Source organism: Pocillopora verrucosa, chromosome 5 (assembly GCF_036669915.1).
Source record: "Pocillopora verrucosa isolate sample1 chromosome 5, ASM3666991v2, whole genome shotgun sequence".
NCBI lineage: Eukaryota > Metazoa > Cnidaria > Anthozoa > Scleractinia > Pocilloporidae > Pocillopora > Pocillopora verrucosa.
Window position 1 is genome coordinate 26,349,354 of NC_089316.1, and position 17,686 is coordinate 26,367,039.

General features: G+C 35.7%; 1 protein-coding gene and 1 pseudogene across 1 annotated transcript; one reads left to right on the forward strand and one right to left on the reverse strand.

Annotated features, from left to right (window-relative positions):
• LOC131775252 (uncharacterized) overlaps window positions 1–16,974 on the reverse strand; it is a 62,657-nt pseudogene extending 45,683 nt beyond the window's left edge.
• Window positions 9,474–14,079, forward strand: LOC131775249 (protein NLRC5-like). The gene has a single exon (XM_066167086.1). The coding sequence runs from the start codon at window positions 10,101–10,103 to the stop codon at window positions 13,047–13,049; it is 2,949 nt and encodes a 982-aa protein (XP_066023183.1). The 5' UTR covers window positions 9,474–10,100; the 3' UTR covers window positions 13,050–14,079.
• Window positions 16,975–17,686: the final 712 nt, after the last annotated feature.

The window sequence follows — 17,686 nt, forward strand, 5'->3', positions numbered from 1 at the left end:
GAGCTTGTCAGGATAATCTGGAATATACAAAGGGTAACAATAGCTAGTTTGGGGTCAGAGTGAACTGAAATTTACATTTTTTATATCAGAAGTAATGTTGTTCATCGTAGAAATTAATACAAATATTAATACAAACTCATAACATTATTGTACCTTGTTTACAGTGCACTAAGAAAACTCCAGGAAGTAAGGATGGTTGTCAAGTACTCCTCTTTGTGCAGATGTTTGGAGTTGTGTCATCCAGGCAATAGTCACCATGACTTCTTACCACAGGCAGGCAAGGATAGTATTCTACATCATTTGTGTGGTGTACATCCAGTTGCACAGCATCTGGTATTGATCCATTTCTGCCAAACAGAGACTTTACTTTTTCCAACAGGTCAATAATAAATGCAGTAAAATGTTTCCAAGGAGTCCAATTGGGGAAGAAGTGCACACACTGGGGAAGCTTTTCCTAATGCATTGAAAAGTCCAGGAATAGGTGTTGGAAAAGAGACATCAGATCCATGGAAGAAAATGCACCAGGAAAGAAAACTACCTGAGGCAGGTGCACAACACTGCAAATCCAGGTGTAAAGAGGTCATTACTGTGTCTGTAATGTAACTTTCCTGACATTGCGGCCTACTTGATCCACCATCTGCCTGACATGATTTTCAGCGAGGTAAACCATGTCACTATGCCAGGTGATGTCATAAAATATGAAATAATTAGCCTAAATGCAGATATCTTCAAATGAGGCAAATAAAAACAGGTGATATTTAGACACATTAAAAGTCTATCCCAGCGGAATGTAGGAGGAACTGGAGCTGGTCTTAGTCTGGTCTCAACCCCTCAACTGATCCAGAAAAAGAAGACCTCATTCCAAGGTTTTTGCAGGGTCAATGAGACACACAAGCTTCACCACCACGACAAGGTGCCAGCCCAAGGTGAAGGATTAAAAATATTTAAAGTTATTATATTAATCAGTAATCAAACTGAATCAAGTCATAGTCTTCACATCAACAGCTAGATTAATATATTATATCATGCTCACACTCTAAAATAGAACTCCTTGAATCATACTGGGAACCAAAATAATAGGATAAATGATGCATAAAATATGAAAAAAAATTCAGAAGAATAAATAGCAACTTATCTTCCTCTTTCTTGTGGTTCAGTGGATGGACTCAGTGATGAATAACTAGACTTCAGTGAAGTTGTAAGTGCATCCGCTGGGTGTGTTCCAGAAACATTTAAATTTATTGAACTAAGTACATTACTTGATATTCAGATGTCACAATAATGTCCTTTTCAAATTCATTGTAAACTTTTGGGTGGTATGTGATTACTTGAAAAAAAATCAACATAATGTAATTTTCATAATGCCGTTCTCAACACAACATCAAAGTAATGTGCAATAAGTGTGAAGGCCTGTAAGACTTCAACTTTTAAACTGCAACAGAGAATTCATTTATGATGCAGAATAAGTTACATGTACCTCCCCTTAAGAAAATGAAACATGAAATCCCTCAAGACCTCATAAGAAACAATGTAGGAACCCACCTTTAACAAAGTGAGCTCTGAGCCATCAAACACCACTTTTCCATCACAGATTTCCTCACACAAGTATAATATAATACTGAAATGAAACACACAGAAATCATTATTTGCTTATTACAAAAATTTAACGATAAGATGACGTAAAATTACTCATACAAGAAATGTTAGTAGCCACCGCCATGAACCTTTTCATATTGTATTCAGAACATTTATGCTTGGATAATATATAAATTTAAGTTATATTGTTATTGTAAATAGGGAGCTTAAGCACAGACAAGTAGTTTGGTCCATGGACAACAACTGGAAGGTGAATGTTGTTATTTTTGATGCATTGTTAACTTCACCTCCAAATTTAAAAGCTCTAGTTTTAGAATTTAAAACATAAGATTACGAATGAAAAGTCAGTAATAATTATGTAACAAAGAGGAGAACATTTCTGATTTCTGGCTGCCATCCATGACTGAAAAATATCTGTGCTAGAGCAAGAGAAAAACCTTGTGTTGGTTTTTAGCAGTCCATCTGTATTCACCTTGAGCTGAGGCAAAATGATAACAATAATTTATTTGGCTTGCTGTCAGTTAAGGGTTTTCCTCATAATGGATGCCTCATGCCTAGCTGTCGACAGCTATCATCCAATCAACTGGTTTGAAATCTGAATGAAATTTTCACACTACCTGGACAACCTTCCCTGTATGGGTTAGACAAAAACCTTGTGTTGGTTTTTAGCAGTCCACCTATAATCATTTGGCTTGCTGTCAGCTGAGGGTTTTCATCCTAATGGATGCCTCACACCAGGCTGTTGACAGCTATCATCCAATCAACTGGACAACCTTGCTTGTATGGTTTTCATTTTTCAGCCATTTCTATCCCATTCATGACAGTGAACACAACTTGAACACTTAAAGAGATAAGGAATTAATGCAAGGAATTTCTTACCTTCACATTGCCATGTCTGCTTTTTCAAAAAGCACAAAGCTTGTGTAGTCTGACTACTGCACTGCAATAAACACTTTGGGCAGGAGGGAGATAAGTTGGGAGTAAGCAGCACCAAATCAGTAGTTGACATTTTCCCACAAACAACTTACATCTTCCAGAGGAGAATACTTTTTTTGGTGTTGTTGATAGTTGGAATGGTTTTTTTTTTTACAAGATACTGCTCTCATTTTCCACTCTTTACAAGTGATGGCTGCTGCAACTGATTCAGTAGACTCTCAAAGTTTTCTCTCAGCAAAAAAATAGACAAGAAAATCCCGCATTCTGTGTTCCATTGTTTCCTCAGATTCTGCTACTTTTGTTACATCCTCACAGTTGTGATGCTGGTGATCACAGATAAAGCAGGTGATAAGTGTACCCTGGAGGCCAACTACTCCATGCTGTTTATTTCCATGTACAAAAATGGTAAAATTATTCCCATTCAAAGGCAATAAGTCATGATGTTCCTCTTGAGATAGAAAAACAGCAAGAACAAAAAGTAAGTAGACTGTGGAAATGCTACAATCATTTCAGATAGTCTTTACTTAAATAACAGATACAAATGGAAAAATATGATTTTTACAGCTACTTACAGCAAACAATGCACTTGTCATTTCTCTAAGAATATAATAAACTAAGATTCATAAATAGCTGTACTCTGAAGGTGGCCTAGCTGTTTAAGTAAACAAATTATGCTCTAACATTATTTAACTTAAACCAAAATCATTGGGATGAGTAAAAAATAACCAGAAAAATGTTGAAGAAAGCAAGATTAATGTTAGTAATAATTCCAAAATTTTAACATTCTAAAGCAAAAAATTCATTCATCTTACTCGGTAAGTGTGATCATGAGAATATGTGTCTCTGGCAAGTGAAGGGGTGATGTTGTTTTCCCTGTCAAAGCTTTCCATCAACTTTTCAGTGGCTTCAATATGGATGCAATTCCCATAAACAGGACTACCTGCAGTTAAACCCATGACAAACATTTAATCAACAATACTTAATTTATTACTCAATTTAATACTGAAATGCAAAGAAGAAAATTATGGCACAGGGGCCTGGGACACAGTCAAAGACACAGGGGTCAGATTCAAAACAAAATAGCTAAATGAAGACAGCTTATAATCCTGTTACTAGTAGTTGGGGCCTTTCATTTCACAACTCAGGTTGTTAGAATTCAATAGAAAAAACATTTGACTAGCACATGAGGCTGCTTAAAGGAGGCTGGAGAAATAATTGGCAACAATAAAAAAGAGAAGCTGTAAGAAAGAGGATGGGAACTGCAGTTGCCTCCTAATGTATAAACAGAAATGAATGGCACTTAATGAATGTGCACATGAGATACAGTTATTGTCTACATTCAAACTGTGACTTGGATGAACAACTTTATTGGAGCATTTTTATAAATTACTTATATCAGTTTTCTTATATCATGCTTGTACTTACTATCTCCTGTGACTGTTGATGACAGTGACTGCAAATAATCTGTTTGCCTTGTGCCTTCAACACATTTGCAATGATAGATCCAAATGTTATCCTTGGGTTCTCTTTCAACAATCACATATTTGGCTTCCTGATGGTAGAGGATAAAAAATATGTAAGGTAAATGATTGATTTTGTTTGGCATAACCATAAGTACCACATTATATCTAGTTATGAGTAATCTACATAGCTACTGTGCTAACCAATAAAAAAACAGACATTTTTGATGCGCCCCAAGGGTACAAACCACAAACAATTTGTGCCAAGTCGTAGAATGTCTAACCTCCTTGTACATGTACAAGATGCACTAGAAACAAGTCAGTACAGAGAACCCAAAATATAAATAAACATTAAACATTCGATATAAAATATTAAACAAAATCAAAAATAATTATGAATATCACAGGTGTGTAATTAGGATATTTTATATTGCATGTATACAGTGATGTATTAATATTACCCAGGTTTGAGTCTTGCTCAGGTGGAAAGGTCTACTTACTAGTAGTACATAAATTGTGGTCATTTCTTTTTGTACTACAGTACTAGCAGTACAAAAAAAGATCAACACCAGTGTTACAAAAATAACTTATAAACAATGATCAGCTTGCTGGCCAAGATTTGGGAATATTAATAATAAGTGCCTCTACCTAGGTGTTATCCTTAATATTTATGAAAAATATCCCAGGCACTTACAAGCAATTTCTCTGTAACTGTATCAAAATCCGGAAAAGTGAACGAAGAAATCTTGCTGCCAATGATGGGAAAAGCATTGCTGTTCAACAGCTCTCACATGTATGCAAACTGTGAGGTAACAGGCACAAGGTCTGTCTGAGAGCATGGGTCAGTGGATAAAGCAGAACTTAATTCACCATCTGCTATGATTTCATCATCAGAAACATCCTAGAAATAAATAACAACACCATAAATATTTAAACTGCTGTGAAATTTACACTCCTAAGTATGGTAAGAGATCTGTTTTTTATTAAAAACTGCATGTAAAATCCTTGTTGGAAAAGAGGAGGTATTAATGATATAAGCTTCAGCCCAATACAAAAGAAAATAATGAGGAATAAAAAAATTAATACTGTCATTGTGTGTGATTCATCACAACTCATGAACAAAACAATCTCCAATATATCTTTGAAAAAAAAAAAAACAGTCTGTTGAATGAGAAATATCTTGGTTGCTACCGATATCAGTTTTCCATGACTTTTTTCAAACATATCAACTTCCCATGACTCAAAATAAAATTCCACAACTTCTTTCCTAATCTTTTCCTGACATGTGTCACACCTGAATATAATTTATAGAGTACATGCTACAAGAACTTAAGCCTAAAATGACTGTAAAGTTTCAAGTTCAAGTTTTCAAGTTTATTATTTCACACTGTTTACAGAAAATATAACTTAACACAACATGATTTACAATGATATAGAAAAAATACAAACAGAAATTAACTAGAAGAAAGAATATTTAATCATGTACAGTGACCAAAGTAGCCAATGAGCTTTTGAGTTGGTCACTGTCATGTGTAGATATGAGTTGGGGTTGGCCGGATGTTAAGTATAATTTAAATTAATAGTTACATTTAAGACAATATTGTTATTGTAAGAGAGGAAAGACATACATAAATACAAGTTAGAATAAAAGGAAAACTGTATTTTGTGAAGCATTATCTTATATAGCTAACAGTTAAACTATGGTTAGTTTTGAGTACTCAATAACAATCTTTTATACTGCTTTTTGAATAGCATGTATGGAAAACATTTAAATTCAGGTGGTACAGATTCCCAGATTTTTACTGCAGAGAATTTAAATGTAGACATACCATAATTAGTGCATACTGATAGCTTAAAGAAGTTTTGATTTGCAACATACCAGGTATTATATGAGTGAATCTCTGATGCAGGTGTGAGAATATTCAGTAGTACAGCTGGGGTGTTACTTTTGTCATTCTTAAGTTTATATGTAAAAAGTGATACTTTTAGTCTGTAAATATTTTCAAGTTTCAAGATTCCAAGAAGATTATAATACAAGTTGACATGTTCTCTGCCATAAGCAAAGAACATGCTTTGTATACATCTATTCTGCTTAGTGCAGATTTTATTTAATCTAGTTTTGTAAGCAGCACCCCAGCTGGCAAGACCATAGTTTAAGTATAGATAAATAAGGGTATAATATAACTGTTTGAGCAAATGAAAATCAAGATAGTGTCTTAGCTTATTAATTATACCTACATTCTTTGCTAATTTATTATTTACATGTTGAATTTGGGATTCCCACTGTAGATGCTCATCAAGGTATATACCTAGATACTTAATCTAGCTTTTGCAATCAATATTGTGGATATTTAAATGTATTTTTTTCTTTGATGATGTTATTAGCATATAATTAGTTTTCTTAAAATTTACAGATAACTTATTAATAGGACAATATTTTAAAACTAATTTAATCTCTTCATTCATTGTTAAGGTAGTAATCCAAACCCCGTTTGGATTACTACCGGTAAAGAAAATATTAGTATCATCTGCAAATATTCTAAAAGAAAGCTTCTCAGAGGAGTTTGGTAAATCATTAATATAAAGCAAGAATAACAATGGCCCAAGTGTTGAACCCTGGGAAACTCCACACGTAATAGTTTCCATACTAGATTCAATTTCATCAATCTTTACAAAGTGAGTGCAATTGCATAAGTAGCTTTTTTTTGGGTTATTCGAGAGAACGTGTGTTCTATAAATACTTTGTTTATTTTTGATAGATTTGAGTATACCATTAGTTATCCAAGGCTTACTAAACTGCTTCTGTTTACTTTGGGATATTTGTTTCCTTGGCACATGTTTATTAACAATTAGCTGAAGAGTACTTATGGACTTAGCTGCAAATTCATTTAGGTCATTGCTTTCAATGTAAATACTATTCCAGTCAATTGCTTTGATATCCTGTAGGTATAGTTCTGAATCAAATTGCCTGTAGTCTCTACAATATCTCTTAAATTTTTGTTTTGTACTGGTATATCAACAATACAAAAGGTTGGTAGATGATCCAAGATATCTATTGTAGCAATTCCAGATATCATTTGGTTAGTGTTGTTGGTATATATATGATCTATCAAAGTTGCTGTATAATTAGTAATTCTGGTAGGCTTAGTTATTATTGGTAAGATGTTGTTAGAGTGTAGCATATCTAGGTACTCTTGAGTTTGTGTATGATGGTTATATTTTAAAAAATCTATATTCATGTCTCCCAGAATGTATAGTTGGTATCTATTCTGTAATTTTATAATTAGATCATCAAGATGTTTAATAAATTCTTCTACATTAGCACCAGGGTGTTTATAAATGGATCCAATTAATATAGGTGCCTTGCCATTACATGGATTGATTTCAACCAAGCACAACTTGACTAGTTACAGATTAAATTTTACATCAAGTCTGGTTATAGATTTAAGAGTCTTAATGATGTAGATAGCTGACCCACCAGGCGAAGTAGGTGAATCAGTATAATAAAGTTCATAGTTTAAAAGATCCACATTACAAACAGAGTTTGCATTTAATCTGGTTTCAGTAATAGCAAGAATTTCTGGTCTTTTATCAAGGGAATAAAGAAAATCTTCAAGCAAAGCTAAATTTTTTTGTAAGCTTCTCATATTAATTGAAATTATTGAAATAGCTTTTGGCCCAGCTTTGGCAATAGCATTATTTATCTGAGATATGGAGTAGTAATTTGACATTGGAATAGTAAGCATTAAGTCAGGATCGGTTTCATCAGATTTATCAGGGTTGGATATCAAATTGAACAGGTCAGTATCTATTAGCTGACTGAACTGAACTGACCTTAAGCCATTTGCAATATTAAACTCTTGATCATTGATGTTGCAGAAATGGCAAAATTTACAAGGAATTAATTGTAATTCATTCATTGGAGAGTGTATAAAGTGATGTATAAATAAATGTATAAATAAATATGAATAATCAGATGTTGGAAAAAAAACACTCATCTGTTATTAATCTCATCCAAATAATCTTCAAATTCCTCGTGGGTAGAAAAAGCTTACAATGCATGAGGTCTCAGGCTCTTAAGAGGATCTTCCCGTTGGCAGTCCATAAAAATTTGTGATTACGCTGTTGTTTGAATGTATTAATTCTCCCAAACAATCTCTTCTTGTAGGTGGTTAACGACTCATTGATATGAATCTTGTGGTCACTGAAGACGCTTTTTCCCATTCCGGCTTGGACAGTAAAAAAAAAACAGAATCGAAAATTTTTTTAATAGAAGCAAAATTAAGACTTACCAGCAAAGCATCCAAAATTGGTCTAGGCTGCAACGCCTGATGAGAAGGATTTTCGAAATCATCTTGACCAGCCGAGGTGGTGACCGTAGTACTCAAATCAGATGTCTTCTATGATCCCCTACGTCTAATCTTCTTTGGCACTAACTAGGAAAAATTGCACCGGCCTCTTCTTTAATTCCCCTCGCTTAATTCATTTTCGTGAACGGCGGGAAAAGGTGGTGTGCTGTTATTATCCGCCATTTTGTGGAATGCGGCTACACGGACGTGTATGTGTCATGAAGTGTACCAGCAGCTGGTGGTTATTTTCGTGGTTACGAGCAGAGTGATCTGTTATATAGAATACCTCCCGTTCACGAAAATGGATCCTTCTGTTAGGAAGTATTGAGTTAGTTTGTGATTAGTAAGTCATTTTGTTAGTTCTTTACCATTCTGATTTAATCTTTCGTTTATAATTAGAATGTACCTAAAGGCTAATTTCCAACCTTGATGCAACGCAGTCGTTTGTTTTTGTTGTGCACCTCTTTTGTATAAATTCAAATTCCGAAGTTATTTCGCTTTGAGCTGTTGTGATGAGTTTCCGAATTGTGACAGCCTTGTCTAACTTCCATAAGTGGACGTGTTTAATTTGTCTACTGACCTTGCTTTGGACCCACATGAAAGTTTTTGTTTTGGCTAACGCAGTCAGAGGTTGATTCAGTTGATTGGAAGCATTATGATCAAGTGCTTTGTTGTTCATTTCGAAAGTCTCGTGAAATTGTTTGGTTTAGTTTTCTAACAACATTGTTTAGCCATCTAAACCGCAAAAAAATTGAAGCGAAATGCCCTCCATTCGTTTACTTATTATTTATCACACGCAACAAGAATCGAACGTTGTTTGTCTGAGTCACGAAGGGGAACTGAAATTTCATGACGTCATTAGCACTCTTCGCTATTGTCAGGATATTTGTCTTAAAGCTCTTTAATCCTCCCGCCAAGAATCAATCTGGCGCCAAATCTATCAGTTAATTACAGTGCCCTCCTAACCTCTTGAACAACTGATGACGTCCAGTCAAAGGGACTTGGCGCCGCGTGCTCTTCACATGCTACGGAATTTTTTGCCAACGCGAAGTGAAGAACTACAACGAAATAAGACAACAAAAATAATTTTATACAGTTTAGTTTCTATTGTTTCCAATCTAAGCAGGTGATAGCCAGTGTGAACTAGTTTTGCGGACTCATTTCAAAGCGGGAATTTGACGATTCAAAGTTTAGCTTGACGCGGAAATTCTTGCCTCATCATTACTTTTTATCCAGCCTTACAGAGTCTAAAGACTATGTGTTTCTTTCATCACGTCTCCCACTGGCATTAAAGAAAAAAGTCTCTGACCTGCATCACACCCAGGTGTTTTAGCTTCTAAGTAAGAAATACAAATCTCTTTTGAAATGCCACAGAAAAACGGCGATACTTGGTAGCTTAGAATTTACCAGGCTTTAAGTTGAATAATAACCAACATTAGCACTCTGGGTTTGAGAGCTGAAAATTAAGTGAAGTGTGATAATGTGCTAATGATATGGGGGCGAATGGATGAATGGAGGTCAAGCGCATCTTCCAGAAATAGGACACATCTGTAACCGTCTTAATTTAGTGGTCTGATATCTGTTTCTTATGTAAACAAGTAAACGTTGCATAAGCCATCGCCTTTCTGACAATTGAAAGTTTTCAAAGAGCCAATCAAACGAAAGTTCTGTATCTCTTTAACTATGCTATGGTCAAATTAGCAGTTCATTTCGGCCGGAGAAAATTAGTGTTCAGACGAAAGTTACAGAATCACTCAAGATGTCAGTGGAAAAACTATTAGATTATTTAGAGCCAAAAACTTTTGGCAAAATTCAATATGTTGCTGTGGTTCTTTGGATCCTGATTGGTGTCCTCTTCCTTGGTATATTCGCCGACATGGAAAACAGCGAACCCAGGTTTGATTTCCGCTGTGGCGCAGCGAAAAGTGAAAACATCGACCTCGTCCGGGGAGAATGTTACGAGAAATACCAGGAGCAGTATAACAAATTCGCTTTTCCTGTCTATGGCTTCGTAATCATGAATTTCGTCTTTATTATGTGTGTGTGTGCCATTTACTCCCGAATAGTAAGACCTACAGTCAATCGACTGTCGCGAAGCTTTCGTAACGGTGATCCACAGAGACAAGAGAACGCATTATCAACAGGATACAAGCTTTTCATCGCTTACTGCTGTCAACTATCCACAAGAATTGTTTTAGGAATTATTTTCATCATCCTACAAACTCAGTTGCTTTATCCTTTAAGGCTTTCCTCTAAGTTTCACTGCTATTTAACCACTCAGCCGAGGAATTCATCTGACAACGCCCAACGCTCTACCTTACACAACTGTCACAATCAACGGGCGGTAAAAACCAACTCCTGGATGGACGCTGTCCTTGTGGTAAATGGAATTTTTGTCGCTGGCATTTTGATTGAAATCGTCTACATTTTTTTTAAGGCATGCAGAGAAAGGGATTTCATGCAAAACTCAAAGTTTCAAACATCTCATCTAAATCCTTCCGAAGAATCTCGGCAGCAAGAAGAAAGAGTACAAATTGTAATAAACATCCCACATGAAATTCAGCAGCAAGAACGGACAGAACATGAAATAAACATCCCACATCTGCCAAGCGGGCCTGAACTACTCGTAAATTCACCGCTTGAGAAATTCATCCAGAATACAAAGAAAATGATTATGGACGACACTTATCGACCCCCACAACTTCAGTCGCTTTTTCAAAGTCCTCTTGGCAAAGGACACCCACCCAAACATTTGACTCTGGATCAGATTTACACAAACCTTGTTGTTGTACCTGACATGGCTGATTATGACTTTACTGAAGACAGACGGAAGAATTTGGAAATCTACGCCAGGTCGGGTGTTAAAAACGAAACACCGAGAGGGCCAGAGGACATTCTTAATCACGAAAACAAAAACATTTTGATCGTCGGTCGTCCCGGAATCGGAAAGACTCTTTGTTGTACAAAAATTCTCAGAGACTGGGCATCTAACAAAGTATTCCAAAAAACACCCGATGACAAAATCCACTTTGATGCTGCTTTTTTCGTCAAATTCAGATTATTCAACGCTGCAACCGACCTTAGCCTTCGAGAGCTACTGACCCGCTCCACATACTCACCCGAGCTGGATGAGAAAGTCTGGAATTACATCCTAAAAAACCCGCAAAGGGTTCTCCTTATTTTCGATGGAATTGATGAATTCAAAGATAACTCAAAGATCGGCACGGAAAATAAGAAACCTCAATTCAAAAACAGCGTAGACGAGAAGATGCCCCTCTCGGCGCTTTATGCCAAACTAACGACTGGAAAACTTCTTAATGGAGCAGCCGTTCTAACTACTACAAGACCTACAGCTCTTTCATGCATCAAAAGTATTCCTTTTGACAAAATGTTCGAAATCCTTGGCTTCTCATCCGAACAAGTCGAAGAATACGTAACCAGATTTGCTGAAGAAGACAAGGAAGCAGGCGACACAGTAAAGCGTCACATCACCAGCAACATCAATATCTTATCTCTTTGTTACATTCCTGCGAGCTGCTTCATCATTTGCTCAAGTCTCTTTAAAATGGTGAAGTTCTATACTCCTAGAGGTCTTAACCTACCAACAAGTTTAACAGGCATATACAAGAGAGCCGTGAAAATTTTTTACTTGAGACACAACGAAGAATTTCGCAATGAACATTTCACTGACGAAGACTTTGAATCAGATGAATTGCCCCGCGAAGAAGAAAAAAAATTGGAGAAACTAGAAAAATTGGCATTTGAAGGAATTAAAGAAGGAAGGCTGATCTTTGGAGCAAACGAAGTACGCGGAATGGAAGACAGCGCTCTATTTCACCGCTTACCCGACCGTGAAGTTGACTTGTTTAGTAGCGAAGGACAGTTCTGTTTTATTCATCTCACAATGCAGGAGTTTTTCGCTGCGAAGCACCTAACTAACATGAGTGAAACAGAATTAAAAACCTTTATTCAACTGAACATTAAGGAAGGCAAATGGCAGCTGGTTTTTCAGTTTGTAGCAGGATTAATGGAGAATAAAAAAAACCTACCAAGCGAAATTATCACGGACCTTCTTCCTGTGAAAACTGAAGAAAGAGAAAGCGAACTCTACAACGTACAGTGGACAGAGAATGAAGAGAAAACAAAAGTGACCTGCTGGCCGACTGATGACGAACAATATTTAGCAGTGACATTAATGAAATGTTTAAACGAAAATAGTAGAATGAAGTCAGAAGCACAGAGAAAACTTCAACAAATTAACTTTAATTCTGTATATTTTATTGCTTGTCACCTCACAGCTGTTGATTTCTCTTCGTTAGTAAATGTAATTAATGTTCAACAAATTTCACATTTAGAGTTGACTAACAATAACATTGGTCCATTAGGTTGTCTGGAGATTTGTAAATTGTTAAAATGTAGAGAATCTCAACTGAGCTGGTTAAGCCTCATAAGAAATCAATTGACAGATGAAGCAGCAAAGTATTTAGCTGAAGCCATCAACAACAACAACTGTCAGCTACGCACGTTAATCCTCTCATCAAATAACATCTCAGACATTGGAGCACAGCACTTGGCTGAAGCCATCAACAACAACAACTGTCAGCTACGCACGTTATTCCTCATAGCAAATAACATCACAAAAGCAGGTGAGCAAAAGGCACGTAATTTACTAAGCAATAGTCAGTCTGAGTGTGAGATAATTTTTTAGGCCTCAGCAATTCCAATTAAAAACTAAAAAGAAATTATTAGAACCACTTACTATTCAAAATAACTGTGAGGTAACCAGCTCAGTGATAATTACAGCCCAACAACTCAAATCGTGAATGAAAGCAAACTTACTCTGTGAAGCGCTCAGAGCAGCGAGATTATTTGAACCGGATCGAAATGAAGAAAAATGAACCAATGAACATGTTTATTGAGAACAAACGATGTCAATCTTTTTTTTTTTAAAACAAACCAATAACATTGAAGTAAAAAACAGAAATCTTCCCGCAGAGAAAACAATCAAACCTCGGACCTCTCAGGAAACTTTTTCATTTCATGATTGGTTAGTTTCGATCCTAAATTCTCTCCATGCTTCTGTATGTTTTGATCGCTTGGAGTTTTGTGTGAGATTTTAAACGGATTAGATGAATGTATACATTACAGATTACCTGGTAGAATGCCAGGTTTTCTCTCTTTCATTTCTTATGTTTTCTACAATTCTTTTTTTGATATTTTTTCATTTCTCGTGTTCTCTGCCATTTTTTTTTATTGAAGCAAACCGGTTCAAGTAGTTTCACTCTTTGGGCAAAATATTGAAAAAATGAGACCAAATTGTAAATAAAATCATCTTGCTTTCAGACAGAAGGCCTGTTACTTGTTCAATATAATGTTGTAGAGTTTGCATTCAAAATCTGATGAAGCATCAGACTTACCCTGTTGAGATTTTAACTTACCAGTTATTGTTAACCCTTAAACTCCCATGAGTGACCAAGACAGAATTTCTCCTTACAACATCAATGCAATGTCCACCACATAAGTGATGAGAATAAAGTAAAATATCAATTTGGGGATAATAAGTTGATCCAATACTAATTTCTCTCAACTAACATTATAGGAATTGTATGGTTGACATTTAGGAGAATTACAAATTTGATCTGGGAGTTAGAGGGTTAACAAATGGAGCCAGACTTCCAAATTTGTCAAGACTGTACAATAAATTTTGTAAACCGAATTCAACTTTGTGTTGAGATACATTTGGACTCATTTGTTAGACACAACTTGAAAGCTATGGCGAAGGGGTGTGGTCTTTTCAATATCAGTCCGGATTTACCAATTCACCAGAGACTGCCTCAAGGTGAGGGTATGAGGCAACCCTTAAAAAAAACCCCCATACCCTATCTCAAATTGAATGATTTTCCCCTCCTTCTTTCAACCCATGCCTTGAAACAACAGTAAAATATCTAAGGAAGTGTAGTCACATGTAATCAATGTACCATATATCCTTGAGAAGGTTCCTGGCCAGTTTAAGGACACCTGTTAACCTTTTTTAAAGCAAGATTCATGAAATCAGTGGAACTCAGCACACACAAATAACAGAAAATAAATCAGAGATAAGAAATAAATCCCACAGGCAAAAAGAATGGGGAGAGGAGGCAAGGAAACCTCACAAAGATTTCCACTTGTTGCATCTACGAAAAAACATGATAAATGAGACTTCCTCTAGTTTTTTTTTTTTTTTTTTTTTTTTTCCCAACAGAAATTTACAGTATTAGCAATTATAAGTTTAAAAAGAAGAAAAATCAACTTCGAGTCCATAAAGCGACATGTAATTAGCTCACCATGTCAATACAGTGATAAATAATGATGGGAAATAGTCCCTAAAATAACTTGTCTGAATGTTAAAAAATTATACCAGAGTACATTTACAACTGAAAAGTATACTTGTGCAACAAGATCACTACTTTCCAGAATTTCCTTTGGAATGATGACTGGAAGCTGCAGATTTTTTACTCCTTCATCATTCTCTAGACTAACATTGACCCATTTGTACTTGAATTTTGAAGAATCGTATATTTCTTCCATTTTATAACTGATAGTGGCACTAATGTCACAGCAGCCTTTTTAGCAATAACATTAGCCACAATTGTGGCTAAATTTTCTGATGATAAGTTTTCTGGTGATGAGTCAAACTCCAAAAACTGCTGCTCCAGTTGCTGGACAGCTTGTCTGATTTCATTTTCATGATATGTTGTTCTTTCCTGCATAGAAAAGAGAACAGTATCAGTGTTGAGTAACAGTGATTGATGAAGAGAAAGCTACAAACATATAAAGTCAAACCTGTATTGAGCAGTCACCCACAGGGAATTGCAAGGAGACCACTTAAACAGTTTGTACAGAACAGGAGTCAAATGCATTAAAAAGCCCTATTTTATGCCATAATTGATCACTTAATTTATAGGTTATTCCAAAGCTCGCTAAAAAAATCCATTGCTTCTTTGTTAATACGAGTAAAAAGAATCAACAAAATGGTGACACAACATAAAAAAAGAACACTGATGCAGAATTACTGGGATCAATATCAGTATCTGGGCAACTGCTCACCTACCCCTCCCCTGGCTCAACAACAGTCAATTGACAACAAGTTAAGGTTAATGTTGGGTTAGGGGAGGGGTAGGTGGGCAGTTACCCAGATACTGATACTGATCCAATAACTGTATACTATTATCTATCAGTTGGACCTCTTGGTCATAATCATAGGCTGATTGACTTGTGTAATGTTTGTGCATAATATTTGTCCCAACAGAATTAGATAATTTGCAATAAGTTGAGCACCTTTGAACTCAAAGTACTATTCCTAGTTTTATTTGAGAGGTTCTACTTAAGTGATTGTTCACCACATGCAAGTAGAAAACAATAAAAACAGGAAGCTGGGACTCAATCAAGGATGACCACGACCACTTAATAGAAATGAAAATTACAGTAATTTAGGGGAGAAAAACTGACAACTGACCACTTTATTACAGGGTAACTGTTTAATATGGTGCAGCTTAATACAGGTTCAACTGTATAATGATCAGCCATTTCATGATGAAATAGACATGTTTAACTATGTTTTCTTTTGTAGCACTAATTGCTCCAATAAAGAGGAACATTTTACAAAACATTACAGGAAAATGCATCTTCTCTAATACCCAGTACTTCTAGATGGCTTTAAAGACTTGAGGTTGTTTTTGCAGGAGTAATGGGCAATTCTGTTGAGCTGTTTTTTAAAACAGTGTAAGTTATAGCCTCCTCAAGGGGTTTGCCTGATCAAAAAAAATAGTTATCGGTGAAGTTTACACCAAAGGCAGTGGAGGTGCATTGATTACAGTATTACAATTGTTTCTTTGTTTTTAAACCCCTTGAAAATACAGTACCTCTATTTTAATTGTATTAGATTTCACTTTTTGATTTTGTTTTCGTGCTTGATACTTGGTTGGTGAACATTATTTGAAAGATAGAACAGACACATTCAAGTTTGGAAATGTTTTTCTTTTTGGGATATTGAAATGTTATTTTATTCTTCCAGCCCCCATCCTGTCATTTCCTTTTACATTGAACCTCCATAACCCTTTATCTCCCATGAGTGACCAAGACAGAATTTCTCCTTACAATATCAATACAATATCAACCAGATAAGTGATGAGAATAAAGAAAATATCAATTTGGGGATAATTAGTTGATTTAATACTAAATTCTCTGAATTAACACGATAAGAATTGTGTGGTGGACAGTAAGGAGAATAAGAAATTTGATCTGAGTTAAAGGGTTACATAACATCTCATCAAAAAGGAGAGCGCCTGATTATCATTCAACAGGAAAAAGACAAACTGCAGTGCAACACAATGCTATCCACAGAATGAATCTCTATTCACCTATAAGTGTTGTGATAACATACAACACTATCCACTGGATGGTGATTTTTCCAGTGGATAGTGTTATTCATCCTTTAAACTGGGCCCAAGTAATAAAAAGAAATTTTCTTCGTGCACAACAGCATCCAATCAAAGGCCACAACATACACAAGCACATTAAATTGAGCTTACCTTGTGAGAAACGCATTTGAAACACTGTAAATGGGATGTTAGGAGATTTGTTACAGAGCATTGCAGGAAATCCATGAGTTACAACTAAAATGGAAATCAAAAGAGAGGATATAAATTTACACATAATCACAGCAACAATGTGTACATTGAGTGCCTGAAAGCATGTTCTGAAAGAACATGTAATGAAGGCTGAAGAGAGGGTGTAACTGGGGTACATCACTAGTCAATAGAAATCAACAACCTTTATTTATACAAGTCATTATGCCATTTAGCCAATAAATTGTGAGAAAAATTTCGATTAAGTCAGTAAACAACAAAAAAAACAAAACAAAACAGGTAAGTCAGTTAATTTGTGCAATTCTTTGACTTGACAGCTGCAGATGTTATCCTTTTGAAACTAAACATTACAAACAGTTTTGGTGTTTCGAGAAAATGACACTTGTTGAGAAAAACCTAAACCTGATAACTAAAACCACAGGCAGAGCGTAAACCCGGAGCTTGTCAGGATAATCTGGAATATACAAAGGGTAACAATAGCTAGTTGGGGGTCAGAGTGAACTGAAATTTACATTTTTTATATCAGAAGTAATGTTGTTTGTCATAGAAATGAATACAAATATTAATACAAACTCATAACATTATCGTACCGTGTTTACAGTGCACTAAGAAAACTCCAGGAAGTACGGATGGGTGTCGAGTACTCCTCTTTGTGCAGATGTTTGGAGTTGTGTCATCCAGGCAATAGTCACTACGACTTCTTACCACAGGCAGGCAA